This window comes from Thunnus thynnus, chromosome 4 (assembly GCF_963924715.1).
Source record: "Thunnus thynnus chromosome 4, fThuThy2.1, whole genome shotgun sequence".
In the NCBI taxonomy this organism is placed as follows: Eukaryota; Metazoa; Chordata; class Actinopteri; order Scombriformes; family Scombridae; genus Thunnus; species Thunnus thynnus.
In genome coordinates this window covers 32,540,766-32,568,129 of record NC_089520.1, presented here as the reverse complement: position 1 = coordinate 32,568,129, position 27,364 = coordinate 32,540,766, and the positions used below count along the sequence as shown (strand labels likewise).

The following is a 27,364-nucleotide window of genomic DNA, read 5'->3' as shown; positions in this document are numbered from 1 at the left end:
AAAGACAGTATGGACCCCACATCCATCCCACAGACATAAACCATACACATACATACATTAAGTAATCATAAGCCTGAGAAAACAGAAAAGTTTTTAATTTGTGTTTGATCATGAACACAGTTGTGACTGTGATAGATCAGTTTGTTCCAGACAACAGGACCAAAGCACCTCCAGATCTGGATCTTATAGGTGCAAACCCACCACCTGATAACCTGAGATGACTGACTGGATTGTAATCAGTGAGCAGGTCAGAAATGATGCACAAAGCCCCTAAAAACTTGGTTTCAGAGGTATGTGACATCACCTTTTTCCATCTGAGTCCTGCCCACATCAAAGCAGTGAGAGACACACAGACAAAAACACAAATACAAATTGCTCAGGGGAAATTTTAAATAAAAAGGGTTCTAACTTTGCCAGAAAAATATTGGGTTCATGTCAGACCCCATTGCCCATAGTAAGAAGCTGACTGAACAACTTGATTGCTTTAAAGACTATAAGCAGAATACTATTGCTATATTGCACTGGGAACCAATCAAGTGATTTAAGCACAGGGGTAATATATTTGGCATTGGGTGTACGTGTGAGGACTCTGTGTTCTGAATGAGCTGGAGTCTTCCTATTGATTGTTTACCTGCAAAGAGAGCATTACTGCAGTCTAACTTGGTTGACATGAATGCATGTACCAGTTTCACAGAATCAGCTTGTAGTACATTAACTCTAACTTTTCATATATTTTTCAAATGAAAAAACAAAAACAGCTCCGGTTACATTACTGACGAGACATACTTTCGAAGTTAAGATCAATCCAAAATATTTTAGGTTATTATATTTTATCATAGTTTTTATGATTACAACTCAGATGCCTGACAATCTACTCTAACTCTTCTATTGTAGCCTGCAGGTTGCACATGTTTTGAATGCAATACAAACAAAGCAGCACGTGCAATATAAGAAGGAAAAAAGAGCTGCATTCGTAACACTTACTGTCTGCACATGGCTCAAGTGTTAAAAGTACAGCAAATATTATTTAATTTGCATGTGAGAGGTGACATCAACATGTTTAAAAACTGCAGGTCTAATTTTTCTTCCAGGTGGTGCAGGGTGGTCTGACAACGACAGGACCGCTCTCTCATGTGGACCATCCTCAGCCTGCAAAATGTGAATAGTTTGCGGGTTATTGAATTACAACCCAATTCCACGAAATGCTTCACGTCATATGAAAAAAGATGTACCTTATGTGTCTGATAGCTCTGTAATAGACTTGTTCAGTGAATGCAAGGATATACTGAAAATCATAATCATAATCATGATTTATTTATCAACAACAGCCAACAATATTCTCCTACAATGACTCTGCTTCTAAAGCACAAAATGGACTGAGATGCTCTCTCCTTTAGTGGCATAAAATCTAATTATTTGACAGTGGACCCATTCATCTTTATCACCTGAAATAACTGCAATATGACATAGCAATATTTATGAATTCATCTCCAATAAATTGTACAAATAGTACAATAGTACATCAGTAACGCGTTGTAAACCACAAGCATACATAAGATAAATGAACAGTGAACTGTGTGAATTAGAAACTTCGCACACTGATATTTTTATGGAGGGAATTTGCAACTGTAATGTCAACAAAATGATAAACATAACAACCAGAGAAACCAGAGAGGAAGTGATCTCAGCGTGAGTTTAATGACACATTCTGGACCTTTCGGAAGCATCGGAATTTTGACCGTCACATAGAAACATAACGACCAAACAGGTGGGAAATTTCTCTACAGGTGTTTCTGTGGTGAAACGCGCCAGCCGCCGATGAAACGGTGATGGTCACGTATATAACATAACCTTTGATATTCCCTGATAATCTTGGTTTATATGCTATAGTCTTTCTGAGATGTCAATGTTTTCAGACACTGCAGTAATAATCGTACTAATAATATTAAAATGCACAAGTAAAGCGCATTTTTCACCTTCGGATCGCAACACGAAAAAGCCGCTTTTTTGCTGCATACGTTCTACAACAAAAACCAACGGCTACCAACATACAAGGCTTTATTCGTCTACGCGGAAAAGCATTTGGAGGGGCAATAGTTCGCGACATTGAGGTGTACGAGGAACCGTGAAAGCAGCATTATTTCCTGTTCAAAGGATATATCGTCAGTACTAGTCAGAGGCAGTTTAATGTATTTTCTGCTCAGGTATTTGCTTGACACACTGTTTGAAACTTGTTTCCTGAGCTATGACACACTAGAAGGCGTTACAGCAATGTTTTGGGAATATTTCGACACGGCTGGACGACTCGGAAATTTAGCGGGCTCTACGAGCGAGGTAATGTTAGCAGACAAGCTAACGCAAAGCTAGCTCGCAGCTAACTTACAGTTAGCGAAGTAACGTTAATGCTTTCATTTGTTGTTCTCTCTGGCTGCTTACACACACACGACAAACACGACAGTAATGTTTGAGCTCCACCCTGTGACTTTGCACCGTTGGTAAATAACTGTTAGTCAGTGTTTATGGTAACGAAACTAACGTTATTCATCAACAAGTGGTCTTTTATGTTGCACAGTGTGGGTGCCTGGCTGTCTGACAGTAGAAACCAGTCTCTCCAGTCCGAGCGTTTATAGCCTGAATAACCCATGTTGTATGACTGATTCATTCTAGCTGACGTTATCTTTGTGCTCTGTAGATAACGTTTGCTGCTAATGTCAGATGTTACATAACGTCCATTGGTAATCTTTTTCCCTGGCAGTGGTTTTTACACTGTCCTATTTTTGCCCCGATATCAGTGGTTTTAACGATGACAGTTTGGGACAGATTGTGTATGTCTCATCTAGCAGGTCTGGATGAGTCAGAGCAGATTTACTCGTCCCCATAAGAAGCTTACACACACAAACACACATGTTGACAGATACTGATAGGGAGAGCACAAGTCATATTCAGCCTGTAACATGAAGTGGACAAAATTACAGAAACATCACATGAGAAGCCAGCGACACATACCAGTCATATTCGGATTAATGCCACATAACAGCATGTGTCAGCTTAGTGACAGTAACTTTTTTGTGTGGTTCTTCAAAGCAATGTGAGAAAAGCCCAGTAGTTGGGGTGTGAACTGCAGAAATATTGCACACAAACCTTATAAGGGGAGCTATCTTATCTAAGTCTAAGAAACAGAAAAATAGAAATCTTTTCCTTGCAGAAGAAGTGGGGCCTCCCTAATATTTACATATGTGCCACTACATAATCGGTGTGTGCATCTCCTTTTCCATACTTGGGTTGCATGTGAAGGGATTATTGAGAGTGGGCTCAAAGGATGATCTAATAGACTTTGAAAAAAAATAGTGATTATGGATGACAGAAGGGCAGATTTTTATATCATCAAGACAAGTGGAGTTGTCAGGCTTTTCAGTAGCCGCAGTCTCAAACATGCACAATAACTGGACAAGAACACAAGTTGCCTCATCAGAACATCTGCCATGTCAAAACATCCTCATAAAAAAACGACAGTGTAGGTCTAAAATTCAGGCGACCGCTTATGTTTACGCCATCTAGTGGCTGTAGTAGTGCACTCCAGCTTTCCTAAACCGTTACAAATCACTGTTAAAAAAATAATGATGTTTTATGGTGTGACAACGCTGTGATTAAGGTCTGGTTAGGTTTAGACACAAAAACACTTGGCTAGGGTTTGGGAAAGATTGTGGTTTGGGTTAAAATGATCACTTGAAACGTGGTTTATACTTTCGTAAAGTTATGCAACCTTTTGCAACAGTAAACACCACAATGTTACAGTTTTAAAAGAATGTCCCGACTCGTAGAAGAAAGTCCTCTATCTAGCCATCCACTCAACCCGTCTCCTCCTAATAGGGCAAAAGTCATCTTTATCAAATCACCTTATATTGACGTCATCTGAACTGCATCACTTTCCCAGGTCGTAATTACTACGGCTGCTAGATGGCAGAAACATTAACTATCGGTCATTTTGGCCAGCTGAATTTTAGACCTATACTGTTGTTTTTCTTGTGAGGACGGGCTGTCCATGTGGGAGACGTAGAAGAACATACGTGACATCGGATGGCAATAACAAGTAATCTTCAAGCTGCTGACAATGTGCAGCACTCTCGCCTGTAGACAGTATGACAACTGACAACCACAGAGGATACTTCTCCTCAATGACCCAAAGACATTTGCAGTGGGCTGATAAACATCTTCAGTGGTCTGTTGAACAGGATGTAGAGCATGAAGTGATGGACCTATCATCCATGGTTACAAATACACAAGCTAGTGGGGGAGGTGTAATCTTTTGGGTGCACTCAGCTGCAATACACTGGGTGCAATAATGCCTGTAGATTGATGCCTTGATAACAGTGCCACCTCATCTAACTGGTTTCCTGGGAGAAAACCTGCAACAAAATATGTCTGCACGACATCTGTCGTCTTTAGTGTTACTTACAACCCATACTTGAATAACTCCCAGCTTCTTTTTGCCTCCTTTGTAGAACAACATCCTGGTATAAGGAGCACAAAACAACAGCAGAGGTTTAGAGTTATCTCTAGGACTGGGAATCAAACTTCATTACTTTTTCCGTACTGACCAAAACATGTCCTTAGCATTCAGTATTGACAACTTTCAAGTTGGCATCAAATCTTTAGTCGGGTTCTCGTGCCAGGATCTGTCAACGCAGGCGTGCACCCGCAAACCTTCACTATTACATGATTGTCGCTCCTTGTTGATGAGCCAGGAAACAACAAGAAGAAAACAACAACAACACACATGCAGTAAAATGGCCAATTTTGAAGAGCGACTTTGCGAGGAGATGCACGAATACAGATGTCGTATGACACCTCATGAGAGATTATAACAACTCCTGGAGGGAGATTGCACAGACCCTCAGCAGTGACGAGCACACTGTAAAAACCTCAGAGACTGCTTTGTCAAGGTGAAAAAGAAGGCCAAGAGTCGGAGTGGAGATCTGGGCGGTGTGAAGTGTTCTCCTGCAATTCTCCGGTCTTTGTTTGCTCAACACTTTCGTGAAGCATTGAGAAACAGAGGGGACTACACTTTGGAAAAGGTGGGTTATGGTTACCCTACAACTGCTTAGTTTTAACTTTGAAAGATATAAGATAATTGCTAATGAATGTGGGCTGTTAAGTAGCTCAATATTGCAGCGACTTCCATGTCTGTTTACCATCTGTGCTCATTGTTCTCAGTAGCACCTCCCTCAAATGTTGTACTCTAGTGAAATTAAAATTCAGAATGCTTTTTTAATTGTGCCTTCATTTTTGTGACATCATGTGAGTATGACAATATATTTTTCTTCCAGACTACAGACAGAGGACAACTTTGCCAACCTCAGCAAGTCCACAATTTTGCCATGCCCTTCAGCTGTTAAGCCAGCATCTGCCTCAGATTTGTTTTCCACGCCCCAGAGGTCCCCTACACTTTTGCCCCTCACATCAATGCCAACAGCAGCAACAGCACTGGACCCTGGTTCACCACTGCAACCACAGGAATCAGTGACTGCAAGGACAACGACAGATTGAGTGCTATTGATGAGAGCAGAGAGTAGAAGATCAATCTGCTGTTGCAGTTTTGCAAGACTGTTACCAGCATGCTCAGCATCCTCCCCCCCCAATGAAAAGTGAAACAATGTCTAAGATCTATCAGTTAATGTACAAGGCATAGCAACAACACGTTAAATGTCCCAACAGACAGGTAATTTGATTTGTGACAGACTTTCAGCTAAAATGTTTGCATATTGTGTTTGCACACTTGAAAATGAAGAACATGCTTCCTTGGAAACTGTTTACATTTTAAGGACTTTGTACTTTTGTAACTTTCAAATATTCTCACTGTTATTGTGTGCATTTTCAAATAAAGATTCTTTTGTCTGTTTCTTAGAGTCTGTTCATTTAAGATGTCTACACAAACCTGGAGATCATTCAGCCCAAGTATTATGTGGTTATAAGAGAACTATTAATTAATCGCGGCTGGCGTGTGCCTCTTAAAATTTGAAACATCAGTCTATGGCTACACTGACAGCTTGCAGCCATAGAGACTGCTTGCAGCTCTTTGTCGATGATTGGCTCGTTGGTCTGTGGTACCCCCAACCCAGTCACTTCCTTTTCTGCCCCCTTACAAAGCACACTGGTCATCAGATAACCAACATATTTATAAAGACCAGAAGAACAAAAAAGCAAATAGAAGACGGCACATGTGCTTCACAGTGGTGACATATAGCCTTTGTAAAAGCTTTGAGAAAAGACAGATGAAAGGCAGACTGTCCATGGCCTCCCAAACCACATCTAAATACGACTGAACCTTGGTGGGAAGTGGGTTTCCTCCTCTTTCATCTCTAAAACAACTGCAGCTGACCCCTGAAGCTGTTCTGAAGATAAAGGATGGTCTTACACTACGAGACACTTAATAATCATGTAGTGTTAGATGTTTCTATATTGTCCACCCACACTATATACATTTATACTCACCCTGTCCTCACTTTTGAACTCGCTGTCATTGTTACTCACAGCAGGAGCCTGTGCATGTATCGAAAGTTTCCATCTGGGGAAAAATGTTTTTCCTGGTGAAAAGAGGAACCTGTCACTTCTCTCTGGACAATGTGTTATTATGTGACCCTTCAGAGATAGACCCAGCTGAGGTGACAGGCAGGAAGGATTGTAATTTATATGAAAGTTTATGTTGACTTGTTTGAGACACTAGCAGGATGCATCAGTTACTCACGCTGGTGATTGGCCAATTCCAAATGTAGATTAGATTGGAGTGTGAAAGATTTTTAGACTTGTTTTCAGATTGAAGATGGGCGCAACAATGCTAAGACACTGCCATGGTCACAAAGCGCCACGTTCCATAAAAGAATCAAAGGTTGTCCCACTGGTGCAACAAAAATATGATGGAGATGTCAGTCAAGCACATTCTCTAAACACCCACACAGTCCTGAGAGGAGGTCTGATCAGCCAAAGTGAAAACACCTGTGTGGTTGCACAACTGGTGTGTGTACGCCCTTTAATCTCTGCAAAGGATATTGTGCTGAAAAACATGTAAAGCTGCAAAGTGCTGCAAAGTGCTGCAGAGCCCCTCAGAAATATCAAAGAAAGTGCCAGATGTGGGTTTGCACCTTTCTTAGCTGGGTGTTAGGAATGAAAATAACAATGTGCATAACAGATAAAGACAGGCAGGGTTGTGCCAAATAGAGGTCTCAGTATAGCCGCATAATGAAATATGTAGGTTGTAATCTCATGCCACCATTTTTAGTTTTCTTACTGTAGAATGTTGGCCTGTGTTCAGCCTTCAGTATTTAACCATTTTATTTAATTCTGTAGTTGAACATAGTCAAGATGTTAATCACTGCAAAATGTGCAATAAAACGTTGGTTGTGAAATAAAGATTTATAGTCATCATGATACAGCATTTGAGAAGAATTGTGATCGTCATTTCCTCTATACAGAGAATGCATTTTGCTCCTCTGGCAGGGTTAGTGTGTTTGCAGGAGGTTTCGTTAAATGGCTTTTCTCAATTCCTGGTATTTGAATGAACCTCTTCAGAATGTCTTTCTTTACCTCACACTATGAAAGGTTTTTCATTTTCATGGCCATGATGTTTTGCAACCCTTTTAAAAGCCAGATGTAAAAGATGTTTGGCCTTGAGTAGGAGTAGTCATTAGCCACATCACAGTGCTACATTTTATAGGTGTCCTTAAAAGAAAAATCTGGCATTTATGATTAGGTGTCATTTTTTTCCATCAATAATTAGCTTAACATGAACAATGTGACATCGCATCCAGATGTATGTCAGTATTGTAATATCATGGACACAACAAGAATGGGCTTGCTCTTTATCCTCTGGTCAGCCTTAGTCCTTGGAAAGCTGAAAGTCCTGAACTGTATGGAGACCGCTATTCTTAAAGAAGTCTTTCATGTCCACTTCAGCTCACTAGAGGATGAAGAAGGTGGAGATTTACTTTACTCTCCAAGCTTCAGAACCTCCCAGAAAGGGAATGGCATGAAAGGTGTTTGACTTCATACAGCTGTTAATGAAACCACTCTTGAATATATTCAGGAGGGGGTATGGTGGCATTATCGTCCTAAAATGTAGCAACCACATGAGGGAACAGTGTTTGTAGCAGAGGGTGCACCTGGTCCTTTAAAATAACCTCTTATTGTTTGGCTGTTGAATTATCATTCACAGAAGTCACACAAGGTTTCGTCCTGCACTGTTATAGATCCAGCTCCGTGTTAACTTGTTAGCAACAGTTCAGGATGACTCATCAGATCAATACTTTCTCCCACTGCTCTAATTGGGTTCATTTTGTGCTCATCAGTATAAAAAATAGCACTGCTTTGTAGTCTGCATTGTGTAGTGTTGTTAAGACTGACAGGCTGATTGTGTTTGTGCTTCAGTCTGTGTGCTGCTATTCATGCTGGAGCTAACAGTCGTTATTTGGTTAACTGATTGAAGGAGAGGAATGAATTAAAATGCTCAAATAATTTGACCATCTTATACTGACTGTAGTTAATGGAAGCCCTTATTGTTATGCAGTGAGCAGGGGTTGTATTGTTCGTTAGCTTGAGGAATTTTCTGATCACTGATTTCCTTTTCTTTCCTCATTAGTGAGAGACATGGACAACTCTGTCACCCTGTGGCAGTTCCTTCTCCAGCTCCTTTTGGATTCCAGTAATGAACAGCTGATCTGCTGGACCAATGAGGAAGGGGAGTTCAAACTGCTGCAGGCAGAGGAGGTGGCCCGGCTGTGGGGAGCCCGCAAGAACAAGCCCAATATGAACTATGACAAACTCAGCAGGGCTCTCAGATACTACTATGACAAGGTAAACACATATCAACTTTTCTCTCATGCGGTGGGTTCTAATTGGTTAAAAATAGCTGCCCTGTATGTGATGCCCAAGCTCAGCCTTTTGGTTTCACTTGTTATAGTTAACTAAAACAGTTACTGAGCCAAAACAGTTACCGAGCCAAACCATAACCACTTGTTGTGCTTCAAGTTTGTGAAAACATCATGTCCTTTTCAGTTCTTTTCAAACATCTGATCTGTATTGGTCTTTGTGGGCAATGCAATGTCAGAAAATGGTTGAGAAAAACATGCTCCTGAATGGTGGATTGACCACAATGTGGTTGATGGGTTACAGGATGTTACTAATGGTTATGGCTAACAGTTAAAGAGGATAACACAATACACAATTAGACTTAAGTATTGATTTGTTTAAGTCATTTCACAGTAAATAAATATATGTGGCAAAGCATAAAATATTTAAGATGCTGTACCCCAATTTAAACCTTAATTTGTTCTTAGAAGTAGAGCTTGACTGATACATTGGTCAGCTGATATTGGCTTATCCCTATATTGGTATATATCGGTATCAATATCTGTGTTTGCAAAAAATGTTTTTTATATATATATATATATATATATATGTGTGTGTGTGTGTGTGTGTGTGTGTATAAAAGAATATTGGGTGATATATCAATATTGGAATTTTTTTTTTTAACTGCCTAATATTGTTATTGGCATCTGCCCTAAAAATCCAGTATCAGTCGAGCTCTAATTAGAAGAAGTGAAATTAGTATTTGCCAAATTTATGACAGACATAACAGAATGCTGCATCATATTTACAGAATATTCCTGCTCTCTTTCTGAACTGTTTTTGAAGATCTAGTGTCACCATACCATCACTGCTACTGAGTAAGTGAACTGGGCACAGATGCCAGATCTAAGGGTGATAAGGGCTTTGAGCACCTTCATATATTTGCCCCTCTCTTTCATTCCAAAAAAATAAGTCTCAATATGACTTTGATCAGATGGTGTGATATCCAGATATCTATGAGATCAGATGTTGAATCGTCAGTCCTAGTTAAACCAATCAAAGAGTTGCATAACTGCACATTTTGAAACAGCAGCTGGAGACTCACAGAAGAATGCACCGGCAAATAACAAAACACAAGTGAATTGCATCTCAAAATGGTTCAAGTCCGCTGTTTAGTGACATGCAGAGGAGAGGGAAAGTGCTGTCTGTGTCCCACACTGCTTGTGGTTTGGCAGAAGCACAGCCTGACCCTGTGGGCGTTCTGGGCTGGGCTCCTCTGGTATGTTTGGCTGCAGCATTTGTGGCTGCTAGTTTGGTACAGACAGGAAGGACAGAGCTGTCCCACGCACAAAGCTTTTCTGTGGTCTCACTCTTCTATTTTTTACTCCTGGTGCCTCTTTGGTGGAGGCATACTACATGAGGGGAAAGTCTTGTTTCCGCTGTTTCACTGTGTTTTCTGCCTATCTCATAATTATGTGCTTCATTTATGTATTCAATTCAGCAAGAGTATGAACTTGTTCTGCAATTCCTTCCCTGTATCTTACAGAACATCATAAAGAAGGTGAATGGTCAGAAGTTTGTCTATCGCTTTGTGTCCTACCCTGACATCCTTAAAGGAGATGTTGCCACCCGAACAGAGGGCGCAGATGTGGGTACTGGGGGCATCCCTGCCCTAACAAGGAGGGGGGACAGCACCCTACAGGAGGGTGAATCTGGTGACCGCAGCAAGGTAGGAGGTAGTACAGGCGCTCTGATCTCCAGCACCAAGCAGTCAAACCGTAACGACTACATCCACTCTGGCTTGTACACTTCCTTTACCCTCAACTCACTGCAAAATGGACGCCAGCTCTTCAAGTCCATTAAAATAGAGAACCCAGCAGAGAAGATGGCTGATAAAAGGGGTCTCTCTGCTGCAACTCAGAGCCAGGAGCCTCAACCACCACAGTCAGCTGTGTTACCATCCGTCATCAAGTTTGGAAACACCCCTCCAAAGCCAGCACTGCCTCCTCAGGTTGCTGTAGACGCAACAATCATGTCCAATCACTTGGACCCTCTGCAGGCTCCACCCCAGAGGACGGAAGACATCAGCACACACTCCACCCTGCCGTCCCAGCACATCTACTCATTTGAACACATCCGCCCATCAGAATCACAGTTCAGCCTACCGGACCTGACCTCGGCCAGCCCGTCCCCAAGCTTAGTGCCAGACTCCTCCCAGGAGCTGGTGATCGACAGCGACATGGAGTCCGGATCCTCTCAGCCTGCCGATGCTCAGGCACTGGAGCCCACAGATGCTCAGGCAGAGAAGGCGAGTATACATACCAGCAGTCACATCTCACACAATGATAGTTTTTTTTTTCATAGCAGAGATTTCTGCATTTGTCTTTGTCTCTGTGCTCTTGTCACTGGTTTGAAGTAGGAGGCTCAGTTTGAAAAGGGTGATGTCACATACTTCTGTGCATCAATCAAAAAATAAATAAATTAAGAATAAAAAAATCAGTTAAATCTGATCAAAACACACACACAGTCCTGATAAAACCGATTGGATCAGTCTGAATGTTTAACTCTTACTAGTAATGATAATTACAACAGCTACAACGATTAGTTGATTAATTGGTTAGTTAATCGACAGAAAATTAGTCAGCAACTAATTTGATTGAGTGATCGAATAATCTTTTTAGTTGTTTAAGAAGAATGCTAAATATTTGCTGGTTGCAGCTTCTCAAATGTGAGGATTTTAAGCTTTTTCTGTGTCATACATGATAGTAAACTAAATATCTGGATTCTGGGCTGCTGATCAGACGAAACAAGACATTTGAAGACGTCACCTTTGACTCAGGGAAATTAAAACAGGCATTTTTTACTATTTTATGACAATTTATAGCAAAAAAGATTAATTGGCTGATTAATCAATAATGAAGATGATTGTAAGGATGTCTATTTGATTATTTTTTTCAAAACTTTAAACCTGCAGTCGCTCAATTGTTTTGGCCACCAGGGGGCAGCAAAAAACAAGTTGAAATACAACATTAACAGATTATCAAGTTGCTCTGGCAAACATGTTAGCCAACATTTGTCTCTTTACACATCCAGTAGACACAGAGCAACATTATCATTCATTTGGAGTTGTGTTTCTGGCCACCTGATGAATGTAATTCCATTCATAAGTAACATTCACTCTTCTTTTAGTTCTGTGGTTTCTACCTACTTCTGTGGAAAATATCTGGTTCTTTAGCCAATAAAAGCTCCACTATGTTCAGCAGCTAGCTAGTAACTTTGTCTGTCTGCTGTTTGCTGCTGAGAAGCTAAAGCAAGGTGCGGTTTTAGAGCTTTTTTACAGTAAATGGCTGCTGAAAACAATGCAGTGATGGTGAATCAAAACAGTAAAGTTCTGGACCAGAAAACAAAAACTTTTGGCTCCACGATGCTTAAACGCTCTGTAGAGCGGAGGGGAACTTCAGAGTAGATGATATTCCATGATTTCATCACTATGAGCAAACCCTTTCATATACAAGTAGTCATGTGATCCCTTGTTGTTATAAATATCTATTGTAACATCAATAATTGCCCAGATTTGCAGTTTCATTCCCTCAGCAGTCATACAGCACTGCACCCTAAAAGCTGCCAGCGCAGCATGAAATTATAGGAAGTAAAGTTCACTTTTTTTTAAAATTTCACTCAGGATGAACAACAAAGCCAGTCACTGGCTTCACTTTAATTCTGCTCTAAAAGCTGTGTCGTTATGTTTTTTAAGTTTTAAGTATTATGTATGCAGAATGTTCCAAAATCTAAATAACAATGGATTTCAGTTTTTCTCAGATACTGTGAACATTAAATGAGCAGGATATACTACTTAAAACACACATACTGATGATGAAACACATGTAGAAATCATTATCTGTCTCTTGTCCTCCAGGTGGAAAGTGGCAGCGGTTTGTCTGGAGATGAGACCATTGTGGTGGACGCTGAAACCAGTTCATCATCAGTGAGCAGCAGCAGCACCACAGTCTGCACTCAGAGCTCAGGAAAGGCACGCAAGCCACCGAAAATCCTGCAGATCAGCCCGCCAACTCTGCTGGTCACTACCTCTGACTTCTCACCCATGAATCTCTGCAGCCCCTCTCTACCTACTGCCTCTCTCACACCAGCAATGCTACAGGTGAGAACGTTGCTTCATCCTCATCGGGTTGTCACACAGAAACAGCGAAATGACAGCTGGGTATATAAAAATGAACTTAGGATAAGTCATTGTGCTTTCAATAAGAAAGGAAGAAGCTGTGTTACGCAAGGCAAGTTTATTTGTATAGCACCTCTCAAACACAAAGGTTTTCCAAGTCCTCTGTAGTCTGCAGTAGACAGAAGGTGATGAAATTATATGTTTACACTGTTTTTCAACTGCTGGGTAAGTTATTCACTAAAATGAATGCCAATCTGAAGTCCGTTCATCTATGAAAACTAGTAGTTCTAGTAGTCTTGCATCCTTGAAGCTTTGGTGTGTATATTAAAATAAAATCTGTGCTAATCTGCTTGCAGAGTTAGTCCTAACTCTTCTAAAAGTAACCCAGTTGATGCCTGTGAGAAGAAAACACTGCATGCAACTCTGTGGAGCAGATTCACCATAATGTGAAAAAAAAGTGATATCACGACTTTATATAAATCGCTGGTTGATAAAGAACAATTACCATCACCAGAACAGTGATAAAATAAAAGAAAATAAAGTTTCTAGATTAAGTTTGTTTGGCATGATCTAAGTCACAGACTGTCACATCAACATGGTTCTTCAATCCCTGGAACCCTGACGATCTCCTCTATCCATTCACATGTGGATATTTATGAAACTTCTGCACATAAAGATAAGATATTTCAATTTACATTTTAGTTGTATTCCATAAAAAAGCTAGAGCACGTATAGTACTACTCCAAAATCCAAAATGATGGCACTTCTGAATAGCCTAACTTGTCTTGAAAAAAACAAAACAATATATGTCACACCTGATTGACACATATAGTGACTCTGCCATAAGCCTATAAATGAAGGAAATATAAAATGAGGAAAAACACCCAGCGGTTTCAAATGATTAAATAATGCCTATAAGATGCATAGATATATCAGAGAATGTAAGATGAATAAAGGCATTAATCTCCATTTGTTTATACAATATATTTTGTAGTGTAAGTGTAGTATTTGCATCACAGACTGTGTTTGAACAGCAGTTACACCACTAGACCAGCATCATTTTCAAACAGTTAAAGAGTTAAGTTCCATCAGCATTCACTGATCCTGACCAACAGGTGGCAGCAGTGCAGCAGTGATCTGTGATGCCTGGCTACTGGGCTTGTTTTTGTGCTCTTTAATTGTTCCCACTGATGCTGTTTACAGATCACATGAGTGTGTGCTACTGTATAGAATTTAGGAGTCTATTAGATCTGCTGGTTGGGCAGTGTTTTTCTTCCTTCTGGTTTCTCTCTCTTCTCTCAGTGATTGACTTAAAGCATTGCCTCTTCATGTTTGAGTTGTTCACATACACACATAGCTGGTAAACTGCTCTCATTCAGTATCTTCAAATTTTGACAAAATTGGGGAAAAAGTCTAACTTCACCCAGGGTTTCCAGTGTTTTTTTGTTAATTGGATAGTAAGTAAGAATAATAGACGTAGTGCAGTTAAAAGATAGAAAGCACAAAGTCCTTATACTGTATATATTCAATCAAACAACATTCAAACACTTAAACACAACTGCTAGGTCCATTATGTTAAAGTAAAAACTGTAAGTTCTCATGTGTGATGAAAGCATTTTTATTATGGCAGCATAGAGCAGCATCTGAAATAAAGTATCTGTGCCAAATAGATGACATGATGCTGCCAATATTCTATTTTATTGGATGTGTTTACAAGCCACTGTTAACTGTGCCAGTTACTCAAAGTCATTAGTCACTTAGTCATAAAATACTCTTAAAGAATTTTTTTTTTACATTTTGGGAAATATGCTTATTTTCTTTTTTGCTGAGAGTTATTTGAATCCAGTATCACTCTCATGTCTGTATGCTAAATAAGAAGCTGATGCTACCAGACAGTTAGCATAGCTTAGTACAAAGACTGGAAGCAGGGCACACAGCCCTGTCCAAAGTTTAAAAAAATTTGCATACCAGTATCTGTAAAGCTCACTAACCGTAGGACAGAGCCAGGCTAGCTTTTCCTCTGCTTCCAACCTTTTTGCTGAGCTAATAGTCTGCTGCCTCAAGCTTCACATTTAACTTAATCTAACCCATGGAAAGCAAATAAGCATTTTCCAAAATGTCAAACTGTTCTTTTTGAAGTATAGCTCTTCCAGGCTGTGGAAGTGATCAGATTATTAAGAGAAATTCTACACTTAATGCAGATCAGCTCCAGTTTGCATTTGTAATGTAAAAAATTGTTAAGACATAACATAAAGGAAAGGATGAATAGTACAATAAACTGTCTACGTACATGTTAGAGTTGACCCCTGCTAGATTTTTGAGGCAGACACCAGTACTGACATTTGATTAATATGATATGTTGATAATAACTTGTTTTAATAATCACATAACGTCAATATTTTGATAAAGATCCCTTAAGTATAGTTAGTAAAGAACTGTGACAGAGATATGTACCGAACTGACATGTTACACTCAGACATAACTTCCTGTTGTGCAGTTTCTTAAATGCAAATGTATTTACCAGTACTGACACATCAGCTCATAACATCAGTCATGCCAGTTGAGTACCAAGTTGAGCTTCTCATGGAGTTGACACTAACACTGTCCTTGTGTGACGTCCTCCTTAGACTCCCACTCTGTTGCTGACTCCCAGTCCCCTACTGTCCAACATCCACTTCTGGAGCACGCTCAGTCCGGTTGCTCCACTCAGCCCTGCCACACGACGCCAGGGAGCCCACCTGTTCCAAGTCAGTACATGAGAGTGTATACCTTCTTCCTTCTCTCTTCTAGTTACATTTTTTTCTCTATTTGTTGATTTTTATTGATTCTAAACCATCATAACATGCTTCTGTCTTCTCTGTTCTAGTTCCCATCAGTCCTCCCCCCACAGTTCCAGATCCCCATACACAGTATGGATGGGACCAACACACCTGGCCCCATTTCTCCAGACCCTCAGAAGACATAGGATTAACCCCCTGCACTTCCTCACTGCATTAGGACCCAGACAGCCAGACACTGACCCCCCCCTCCAGCCCCAGCTCCATCTCCTGCCCCTACATCCAGGACTATGATGTGGGAGCTGAGTCACTGCCATTCCTCATCACTCTGGTGCTTTAAAGTCCTCTGCCACACAAGTCACACTACAGTCAGATGTGTGGAGGGATGTGGAGAGATGCTGGCAGTCCAGGTTTGATGGAGGTTTGTCTCATAGCATGTACACCCTGAGGATGCTATCGTATACTCACACACACAGATGCCATCGGTCCTTACACACTTATGGATTCACTTCGTCTGGCTTGTCTGGATCCTCAGTCACAACAATAAAGAGGGAGGAATTTCCATGGCAACCATTGGTGCATGTGGATTGGACTCTGAGCAGCCATAATCTGCTTCATATTTGGACACAGACCAGTGGGATTGCAGATAGCTGAATTTTTCTTTTTATAGAATTTCCTTCTGATCTTGTGCAACAGTGTTATTGCCAAAAAGACACATTTTCTGTTATCAATTCCTGTTTTTCTCCTCTGCTGACAATGATTGTTTCTTTTTGTGCTCTCTTCTTCACCTTTTACTCTTATCGAAGGGTAGTGCTTTAACCTGATAACCTGCATGTTACCTACAAGTCTCTTATCTTTCACCTAGCTTTGAACCTCGCCTCACCTGCCTGAGTGTGCACTGTTTGCTGCTCTGAAAAGTTGGCTTACTGTAGCCATATCCAATAGGACTTCTTCTACCTAAACTGTCTTATCGTGACACGTGGCCATAATCCGAGCTGAACCTTGAATCATGCCTCCGTGTTAATAGTTTTAATGTAAATACAGTAGGATAGCCCTGAAAGCCAGTGTGTTCTGGTCCGTGTGCAGCCAGTCAGCTTTCAGGTGTGAATGAAAGAAAGTGAAGCCATAAACCCTTTCTGTGCATCGACCCTGCAAGCAACATCACACAAAGTGTGGATTTCCAGCTGCTCTGATGTTGCCTTTTATAACTCTGCATTGTTGAAGGCAGCCAGACTCCAAGCATCATGTCTGACACATTTATTTTAGTGTTTCAATTCAAAGTTGTAGAGAAATGGTTCATTTTCAGGTGCTGTAATCAACTTAAAGGAGTAATTTGACATCATGGGAAATATGCTTATTTGCTGTCTTGCTAAGAATTAGATGAGAAGATCGCTGATATCTGCATGGTACATATATAGCTGGAGCCAGCAGATGATTAGCAAACAGCTGGCCTGACTCTGTCCAGCACCTCTATAACTCACTAATTAACCGTTACATCTTGTTTGTTTCATTCGTACAAAAAAGTGTACAAGCAACATGTGGTTTTACAGAGGGTTATGTCCCAAACTATTTCTCTGCTGGCAGCAGTGACTTCCTGTCTCTGCTGGTTGCCTGGCAACTGCTGGCCAGGAGCACATAACCCCCTTGTAAAACCACAATTTGTCCTTTTTACACTTAGCAAGATGTAACATATTAATAAGTGAGCTTCAGATGTGCTGGTAGGTGGATGTTGTTAGCTTTGGACAGAGCCAGGCTAGCAGTTTCCCCTGTTTCCAGTCAGTTTATGCTGGGCTAAGCTAACCCGCTGCTGGCTGTAGCTTCATATTTACCAGAAAGATTTTTGGTTTTCACTTTCTCATCTAACCCTCTGCAAGAAAGCGAATAAGTGTATTTCCCTAAATGTTGAACTACTCCTTTAAGTCCGGTTTGAACTACAGACAGACATGAAGCAAAATCACAGCAGATCTGGAAACCTCACTGAGCGTCCACAGTGCTGCTCAGTGTCCTGAGCTTCAATGACTCGTTGCTTGCATTGTCTCTGCAGTTATTTAAACTCAGACTCAACCTCCAAATTTGAAAAGCTAGACTCTTGGCAGTCTTGCTTGAACCTTTGCCTGGCCTTAGCCATCTGAAATACATCAACCTTTAATTCTGAGGAGCATTTAAGCACCTTCCTTGCCATAAATCCCTCGTAGATTATCAGCCATGAAAGGTTTACACCTGCTTTGTAAATGACTTTGAAGCCATAAGTCTGAGACACAGAGTGGTAGATCCCAACTTTCTGTGCTATTAAACGTGGAAATTGTACATCGCACTTGTTTACATGATACTTGGATGGAACCCAACAGAGTGTTTGTTTACCCAAGTGTCAATTTCTAACCCAGGGATGGATGACCAGCGAATCCTCTAGAGGGGAACTCATTTTTACTCCACTAACAGACATTTGCCCCCCTGAGCCTACAGTCCATCACATTGATATACGGTGCCTTACCACAGCCGAGCCCAAGTTTATCTCCCAAAAGTGGACGAATTGTATCATTTAAGAGGTAATATAGATGTAACAGCATACAACAGCGTTCCTGTTTAATGTTTTTCTGCCATATCTTTGACCAAACCAGAGCCCCAGGAGTTTGGTGTGAAGCTTCAGAGGGAGTACACTGCAGCTGGTGCTTTGCAGTACCTGAAAGGTGCTGCACTTGTCTTTGGGATGCATCACTGTACATAGACAGCAACATGGGTTAATATGCACAGCATGTAAATTTAATCAGGCCATGTCTTACAGTTAGCGGTCATGTCTCTTTCCAACCCGCTTATAAATGTTTTGTGTTAAGAAATCTACTCAGAAAGTATATAAATATATAGATATACTGTATAAAACTTGTTTATCTTTTTTTGTGTAATCTCCTTTTATTTTCCTGTAACACCAATAGAATTTTAAGATTAATTTCTATTTTTGTAACGGCCAGATATTTAGATGTCTGCTATTTTGAGTTCTCTGATTTAACGTTTTATCTGTGCATGTTGATTTTCTCTTCTGTGTTTGGGAGGCGTCGGCCATTTTGGGGAATCAAAGCCTTATGGGGAGAGATCTAAATCTATGTTTTATATGTCAAGTGTTTTGATATAGTGTTGATATTGTAAATGCAGATGTTGTGATGGAACGTTTGCACTTAAAAACTTTGGGGTTCCTGTAGTATTGGATTCTGTCGCTTTTCTATGACTCAGATTTCTTCTTTGATGACATGTTGTTGATGTTTGCTTACTGAGAAATGTATATTTTCCCAAAGGGAGGATAAAATTATGCACTTCGTATTTTATACGGCAAAACAGAGTTCAGTCTAATCTTTTACAGTATATATATATCAAATGATTTACAATGATTTGTAATTAGGCACTACCACACAATATTTATTTATTTGAATTTATAGTAGAGCCCAATAGAATTGGTAGCTTACATGGCATTTTTGCATTAACTTTGATAAAAACTATACAATAGCTGGATAGTGACCCCAAAGCCCTAAAGCCCATGTAAAAATGTCCTCCTGTTAGTTTGCATAATTCTTCATTTCTGTCTTCTGAATATGTTTCTCCTTGAACTTACCTTGAAATGTAAAATCTCCTTTTAAAAGAAAAGACTCACAGTTCTTGCTTTGTTCTGTCCAGTTCTCTATTTGTTTGAGGCTTTTTCAAATGTTTACAAGCTACTTGTCTTAAGTGGCGTATCTATGTGTGAGAGGATGTAGAGGAAGTGCTCCTAACGGAAGAGTTAGGTGAGACCAATAATAAAAGATCTCTAACTAACCACATCTCTATGCTCTGTCACTACATCTTGTGCTGTTAATGTCTGACTGCTCCGTCCCGCCACCGAGACACCAGGTGCTCTAGCATTCAAAACAGAGGTCATATTTGAACAGTAGCAACCTAATATGCTGTAGATGTTTGACAGTACACTCAGACCTCCACAGTCCATTCACATTCATACTGAAAAGGCAACATCATTAAAAAATCATTAAAGTGCCTTATAAATGAAGCTACAGCAAGTGACGGTTGTGCCAAGAATTAAATTAAGTATTGTGCATCCATTAAGCTACTTGTTGATCATCAGGCTTGAAGTTACACCTCTCTTTAGGTCACAAATGTTCAGTTAGAGGAGGTCAAGATGAAGCACCCGTTCTCATACTGGGGGAAGATGAAGGATTGCCAGTTTTCCCTGAGATTTTTCTTCCCGTGCTCCTCTTTCCATTGTCCTCAGCAGGCACATTCGGATCACGGATCCTCAGATCATGACCCTCCTGGATTTGGCTTCTCTTTCATGTCCATGTTTTTAGAGGAATCTGGGAGGTAAATAGTGTTGATTAGTTTGTCTCACAGCAAATAGATACAAGAGAACTGATATTCATTGTAACATTTGCACAAAAACGGATCATCCTGCTGTCATCTAGACGGTTGGTACAGTGCAGTGTATTCTCTGAAGAAGGGAAATAATTGAAGGAGGTTGAAGCAGGTGTTAAATTAGGAGCACTTGAGATGTGCCAGATTCCTTTTGAATAATAGAAACATTTGTACTTGTATTCAGTTTCTGTTGAAAAGAGTCACTGATCTCAAGCATCTTAGACTGCCATTTATCATTTATCATAGTCTTGTTACTTATTTTCTAAACATTGTCTCCTTAAAAATTAATGTCATTGTCAAATGTATTGTCATACTTATGCATAATTACCATAACTCCATGGTTTACCACAGCAGTGGCCTCTATCACACACACACTGATTTTGTTAGAGGTCATGGGTCTCAACATTAAAGGAGTAGTTACACATTTTATATATGTTTTTGCCAAGTTAGACGAGACAATCGGTATGTGTTGTGGTTGTGGAGAATATGCAAACTTTACTCATAACAGCATTGACCAATATGCCCCAAAAGACCAGCCCAGGTGCTGCCGAAACCCGGGATCGAACCAGGGACCTTTAGATCTTCAGTCTAACGCTCTCCCAACTGAGCTATTTCGGCTTATGGATGCAAACATATGGTGGCCATCAGATGTGAAACAAGCAACATTTTATACCAATCCAAAGAAGAAAAACAACAATATTTCAGGACACAATCGTCTGTGAATTGTTAATGTGTTTTCTGGAGTGGTGCTGTGTTTTGCAGCATGCATATGTTGTTGTGTGGCGGAACAGAAAGGTGCCATTTGACTTCGACAACATCAGCTTTGCGACAAAATTAAACAGACAACACAGTGACTGCAGAAAATAACAACTTTCTAGGAACCAGAGAGATGGATGTCACTCAAGTGGGAACTAATGTTTGTTTTGGACAGCTAAGCTAAATGAAATGACGATAAAAAAAGAGAGTGAAACGATTCACATGTACACGATGTTTTCTTTTCATCATCTGAAGAAGGGCAAGGATGCAATGGCAGGAATATGTCAGCAGGATGCATGTGTTGCAATTCAGACAAATCTTCATCAACTTTGACATCAACATCTCAGAAAACAGCACTAATCATGGTAACAATGTGCATCCAAAAGCCAGGGGATCAAACCAGGGACCTTTAGATCTTCAGTCTAATGCTCTCCCAACTGAGCACCACAATTTCGGCACTAGAAAAACACAGATGTATGGTGGCCCACTGGTCTAAACATTTTAGACAAATCCAAATAAGAAACAATATTTCATCCCAGGAGGTAGGATTGGGACAGCCTGGCTGGACTGAGGGGCACAAAGAACAAAAACAAGCACCTTGTCTCACTTCCTAGTTTTTTTTTTATTATCTCAGAGTGATATCATCTACATCCAAGCACAAGAATGAGAAAGATACTTGGTGCGTTTTTCTTCTAGTTTGTAAAATCTCATTGAGTTTGCTGTTGTCTGAATTGTTTTGTTTTACACATTAAATACTGGCCTACAAAGGCAGAGAGCAGTAACTACAGAAGCTGGTGAGACAGAGGGGGTTTTGTGGTACAGACAGATTTGTTCTACTGCCTTCAATTAATGCCCTTTTACACTGATATGACACCACAACAGACCTGTCATAGGAAAAAAACCACAGACTACACTCTTATTTCAAGGTAAATTCCTATTTTATGTATGTAAATGAATTCTCAGTCTATTGTTCCCTCTGTGTAAACTGACATGTTTTACTTATGTTAACTGTCGACATCTCCTCCAAATCAGTCTCCACCTACTTTGGTTTTCCACTCTGTTTGTATGCACCCTGGAGCTCTTCATTTCCAAGTCAAATCAAGTCACAAGTCATGTAAATTGCTGTCTGCTGTTGCTACGTAACATCAGTGTTCCTGACTGCAATACAGCCGTTTTCTTTAAGGTTTATATTTAAGCTGATTTTTTATTCCTAATTGGGCTTCATAGTGTTTTGGAATTTCATCCATTCTCTCTATATGTGTCCACCTGACATTTGTTTACCTGTGTAGTGGTTTCTGTGGATGTGCTGGACATAGAGGAGCAGCAGGAACAGGCAGAAGCCGATGAAGGATGCGATTGTGCAACACAACAGGAAGGAATAGCTGCCCTTACTGTGGATCACCTGCAGGAAGAGACACACACACACACACAAACACACACACACACACTGTGGTTTTCTAACACTGCAAAGAACCTTGAACAGCAGTGTAGCTACAGAACAGATGTATAATGGCAGTATTTCTGCTTCATTCATTTAGGAACAGCAGGCCACCACCACCACACTAATCCCTGTGAACAACAACGTCCTGCTGTAGGCAAGTTCCCAACGCTGCTGAAACACTTTTAACTGAAGTGAAAGTCAAGGTCCACAGCGGGGTTTCCAAACATTCTTGTTTTTTTATTTTTTATCGAATGTGCATCACAGACATAAATGCCTGTTCCACAATAAAATACACAAATGTAGCCAAATACTTTGAAGCAAATAGAATATTCTAAATGCATCAAAAGAGACAAGTAATATGCAAAAATAACCTTGGGAAAAATCAGGTGAAAACATTGAATTTAATCAATATTGTAATAAATAAATTCACACACACACACACTTATGAAAGATTTCTTACCGATCCAACAAGCAGCTGCAGTATCATCTCTCCTGTGCTGGCACTGGTCACCAGAACAGTTGTGGCACAACCTTTAAGAGACAAGAGACAGACCTAAAATATCTACAGTTACGGAGGAATAAAAATGACCCATTCAAGAATAAATCTATGAGCAAATATATAAATAAATGATGAAACATGTTAAAAATATGTATGTATATATTGGCGATCCCAAGCCAAAACAGACTGTTAGAAGTTGAAAGCAACAGCTTAATTAAAAATATCCACCAAGTTTGGTGATGTTTGGAATTAGTGGCGCCCCCTGTTGAGTGATTTAAAACATGTGGTTCAACATTGCTGAACAGTTATGAAACTGCTTAGTTATGAGATCCTGCAAGTTTTTTAATGATTGGACAAACAATTTCTGATTTATAGTCTGATTTGTGTTATACCATGCCCTTTTCTTGCATTTGTAGTGCCCCTGAGAGGTTGATTTGAATGAAACCTATGGTTTAGGAGATAGATGTCAAAAATGTGTTTTTCAAAAAACTCAAAATGCAGAAATTCTATCTAAAAGTGATAGAGCTGATCTGATCCTGTGACCAATCATGCTTTACAGTGGGGTCAGCACCACTTACACCATGGACATAAAGATACAGAAATACAGAAAAAAATGAATGAAGAATTATAGAAATACAGAAATAAATACATGTGGATTTGTAGAAATGTAGAAATAAATTAGACATTTATTTAATTCCTTATTGATTGCCACCATTTTTTTTTATTAATTTCATCTTTTATTTATTTATTTAATTTATTTCTTTTTATTACAGCATTTTATTTATGTGTTTACTTATTTATTTATCAATGAATCAATCAGTTTAAGTCTTCCATATCCAGTATGAGACTTTTAATACTGACAGCATGTGTTTACCTTTATAGTCCAGTAAGTCCTCTGTATGGGCCAGCATGGAGGGGAACACACTACTGATGCACAGTCCCAACACACAAGTACCGATGAAGAGGAACACACAGCTGGTGTAGAAGATCAACAATGTGCACTGTACCAGTATGACCCCAACCTGAGAGTGACAGACAGAGAGACAGTGTAAGAGAAAGAACATGACTGAACAAAAGTCTGTGTTCTGCTGGTAAATATCCAACACAACAATGTTGCTTTCTGTGCAGAACTTGATCCATATTTAGTGACAATCAAAACTACAAAATGAGCCAAACATCTTTTCATCCACTCCTTAAAATAACAAAGCACTGTGACACTGGTGACACATATCAGAATGTTAGTGTTTCATCACAGCTTTCAATCCATCTGGCCCAAACAAGAGAAGAAGACATCTCAAATCTCAAAGAACACTTATAACCTATGTCTGCAATCCCTGTTAGTGTTCATTTTGGCCCCTCTAAAAGCAGAGCAGAGGGAGGAGTATGTACCTAACACACAGGTGCTGTCATGTAAGAGGAAACCAGGATGAACATGCAAACTTCACACAAAAAGAACACAGTCAGCTCTGGCATTGCTTGGTACAAAACAACCAAGGAGGCAATGTGCAACCAAAAACTGTCCATCTGCTGCTGAAACCCAGGATTGAACCAGGGATCTTTAGAACACTCTCCCAACTTGGCTATTTTGGCTCAACAACCTCCATATATGGAGGTCAAAGGCAGCAACATTTCAGAAAAATTTAAACAAAACACACAATAAATGTTGTCCCCAGTAAAATGTTGTGGTTTCTGTTTTGATTTTTTTAAAGTGATTATTGTACTTTGCATTCAGAGCCATCGTACACATTAGAGCTTCAGTGCAGTCCTCTATACACCTGACTGAAGAAAAATACAAATCCAAAGCCAACTTTACCAGATTTCTAAAAAAAGAAGAACAAAATGTATGAGTTGTAGATGTGGAGAATATTCACAAAACTTCACACTGACTGCTGAGAAGCAACACACTGACCTTGAAGGCAATCTGCCCTCAAGAGTCAACTGCTGCTGAAACCCATGACTGAACCAGGGACCTTGCACTGAGGGCTGAGGGCTACACACAGATCAAAAACCAGTGCATGTTGCCCTGCTTTCTACTTTCTCTCTGAGAGTGACATCATCAACATTCAATTACAATTAAGAATGAAAAAGATACTAGGTGTCTTCTTCAAGTTTGTGAAATGTCATTAGATTTTTTCTTTTGTTACTTTGGTTTCTGAATTAATGTGTTTTACACCTAGGGGCCACCATACAGATTAGAACGTCAGTAATGCCCCACAAAGCAAAGATTAGTAACTACATAAGCTGTTGATTTAATTCCATTCAAAATACTATATTTGTCCTTCAAGGAGCAAGTTGAGGCCTACAAGTTCGCAAACACACATAGGTGATTAAATTTCACACATAAGAACAATCTGAAAATACAAATGACAGCTAAGCTAAATGAATTCACAATAAAATAAGAAAAAGAAACGACTAACATGTATTAGTTCATTTCATCATTTGAAGAAGAGGAAAGATACAACAGCAGTATGCATGTGTCATAGTGTGGCAGGAAAATCCATACAGACTGTGCAGGTGTTTGTTAAACAGATAACAGTTTAACGGTTTAAATCCAGACAGAAAATTCACCAGTGAGACTAAACCGAAGTTGAACCGTAGAAGCAGTTTATAGCCTTCCACTGGTTGCTTCTGCTGCCAGTCAAATGTGTCTGCACTCTAACTGGCTAGTTTTACCGCATCTGCCTCTGTTTTTTTCTCCTGTGCTCGTTCTTCTCTCTCGCGGGGCGTGTGTCTTTGTCCCGCTCAGCAAATCAGAGCACAGAAGCTCCGCCCTGCTGTGATGTGACGATGTATATATCAAACAGCCCCTGCTGCACTCAGACAGCGCTGAGCTGCCCGCTGGTTTACTCAAAGTGTATTAATATTAAACGTGTCGCATGTCCAAATTGCACCAAAAGAGCGCCTGTCTCCACAGTTAATCATCCGTTGGTTGTTTGAAGGTCGTTTATCTGTGCTTTAGAACGTAACCGCCGTGAAACAGTTGTATTTCTGTCATTCACGGGTTTTCTTCTCTCAGAGAAAGCTTTACAGCCTGTCACTGTCGCTTGCACGTGCTCACAGCTCGCTCACCCTTTTCTCGTCTTTTTTAAAACGAGTCGGCAAACCCACAACAAAGCCTTTTAACGTTATCAAACGAAGAGGAGAGATGTCATCTCCTCCTTTCTCTCATGGCAGGGTTGTACAACTCTGATCACGACATGCAGTCACAGAACCCAGAACCTTAATAGCTGATTACTATTAATCAGTCCGAATTGCGCCCAATTCGACATTCGATGTTAGTAGATAAGATTAGCACAGGGTACATGTGTGCGGACAAAAACTACATCAAAAGTCACTACAACTGATAAAACCGAATGACAACTGACACAGCTGTGATCAGCTGCCACCGTCACCAAAAACGGACGTCGCTTCACGTGACGCTTCAGAAGTAAAGATCTATGGTAAAGATGTCTCATTTCTTTAAAAAACATATTTCCTCTTTTGCTTGCATCTTTTCTTTATGTCTTTAGTGGGAGGGACTTGGACACGAGCAAAACGCAAGACGCATTTAGGGAACTGAGATGCACCCATAGTGTGGCAGGAATGTTGTTTTCTTTTCATCATCTGAAAAAAGGCAGGAATGCAACGACACGAATATGTCAGAAAGATGCATGTGTCGCAGTGTGACAGGAAAGTCTACTGACACAAATCCCACTGAAGTTTGTCATCAATATCTGAGATAAGAGCACAAATCATTGTGTTAATAAGCATCCAAAAACCAGCACGGTTGCTGCCGAAACCCGGGATCGAACCAGGGACCTTTAGATCTTCAGTCTAACGCTCTCCCAACTGAGCTATTTCGGCGTGAAAATCACAATCTACGGTGGCCCAAGGGTGCAAAACACGGCAAGCACACAAAAAAGGTAAATTAAAATACAGTGACTTTTCAGAAATTAACTGTCTAGGATCCACAGAGACAAATCCCGCTCAACTTTGAGATTAACATCTGAGAAAAGAGCACTAATCATCATATCAGTGTGCATCCAGGTATTTCGGCACAAAAGTGTAAAAGCTATGGTGGCCAACATGTGCAAAACATGGCAAGCTATTAGAAGATTAAACTGGAACACAGTGACTTTTCAGAAAAGAACTTTCTAGCAACCAGGAAGAGACCTATATCTTGTATACTATCCTTTTTTTTTGTCATGTGAAAACGGGCAGGGACGCCACTGCAGGAACATGTTATCAGAAAGCATGTGTCGCAGTGTGCCAGGAAAGTCTACTGAAACAAATCCCACTTAAGTTTGTCATCAATATCTGAGATAAGAACAAATCATTGTGTTAATAAGCATCCAAAAGCCAGCACAGTTACTGCCGAAACCCGGGATCGAACCAGGGACCTTTAGATCTTCAGTCTAACGCTCTCCCAACTGAGCTATTTCGGCACAAAATGTCGATAATATGGCGGCCCAAACGTGCAAAACGCATCGAGATATCAGAAA

General features: G+C 40.2%; 2 protein-coding genes and 3 non-coding genes across 6 annotated transcripts in view; 1 reads left to right on the top strand and 4 right to left on the bottom strand.

Moving 5' to 3' along the window:
- Positions 1-2,112: 2,112 nt before the first annotated feature.
- On the top strand, positions 2,113-19,601 carry elk4 (ETS transcription factor ELK4). Of its 2 annotated transcripts, none has more exons than XM_067588378.1 (6): positions 2,113-2,334; positions 8,633-8,847; positions 10,388-11,149; positions 12,758-13,000; positions 15,646-15,765; positions 15,885-19,601. In XM_067588378.1, exons 2-6 carry the CDS (start codon positions 8,641-8,643, stop codon positions 15,981-15,983), a joined length of 1,431 nt encoding a protein of 476 aa, XP_067444479.1. In that variant the 5' UTR covers positions 2,113-2,334; positions 8,633-8,640; the 3' UTR covers positions 15,984-19,601. The 2 variants fall into 2 exon arrangements, with proteins under 2 accessions (XP_067444479.1, XP_067444480.1); XM_067588379.1 differs by having other exon boundaries at positions 2,116-2,204.
- A 326-nt stretch (positions 19,602-19,927) lies between these two features.
- Positions 19,928-27,364, bottom strand: part of mfsd4aa (major facilitator superfamily domain containing 4Aa) — a 41,629-nt gene continuing 34,192 nt past the window's right edge. The window contains exons 7-10 of the mRNA XM_067588377.1: positions 23,758-23,905; positions 22,845-22,915; positions 22,225-22,345; positions 19,928-20,129 (exon numbers count right to left, since the gene is read on the bottom strand). Coding sequence (XP_067444478.1) covers positions 20,077-20,129; positions 22,225-22,345; positions 22,845-22,915; positions 23,758-23,905 — 393 coding nt within the window. The 3' untranslated portion in view covers positions 19,928-20,076. The remainder of the gene's footprint in view (positions 20,130-22,224; positions 22,346-22,844; positions 22,916-23,757; positions 23,906-27,364) is intronic.
- Positions 20,733-20,805, bottom strand: trnaf-gaa (transfer RNA phenylalanine (anticodon GAA)). Its single transcript has one exon. It is a non-coding gene; the product is annotated as a tRNA-Phe (tRNA).
- Positions 26,654-26,726, bottom strand: trnaf-gaa (transfer RNA phenylalanine (anticodon GAA)). The gene has a single exon. It is a non-coding gene; the product is annotated as a tRNA-Phe (tRNA).
- On the bottom strand, positions 27,235-27,307 carry trnaf-gaa (transfer RNA phenylalanine (anticodon GAA)). Its single transcript has one exon. It is a non-coding gene; the product is annotated as a tRNA-Phe (tRNA).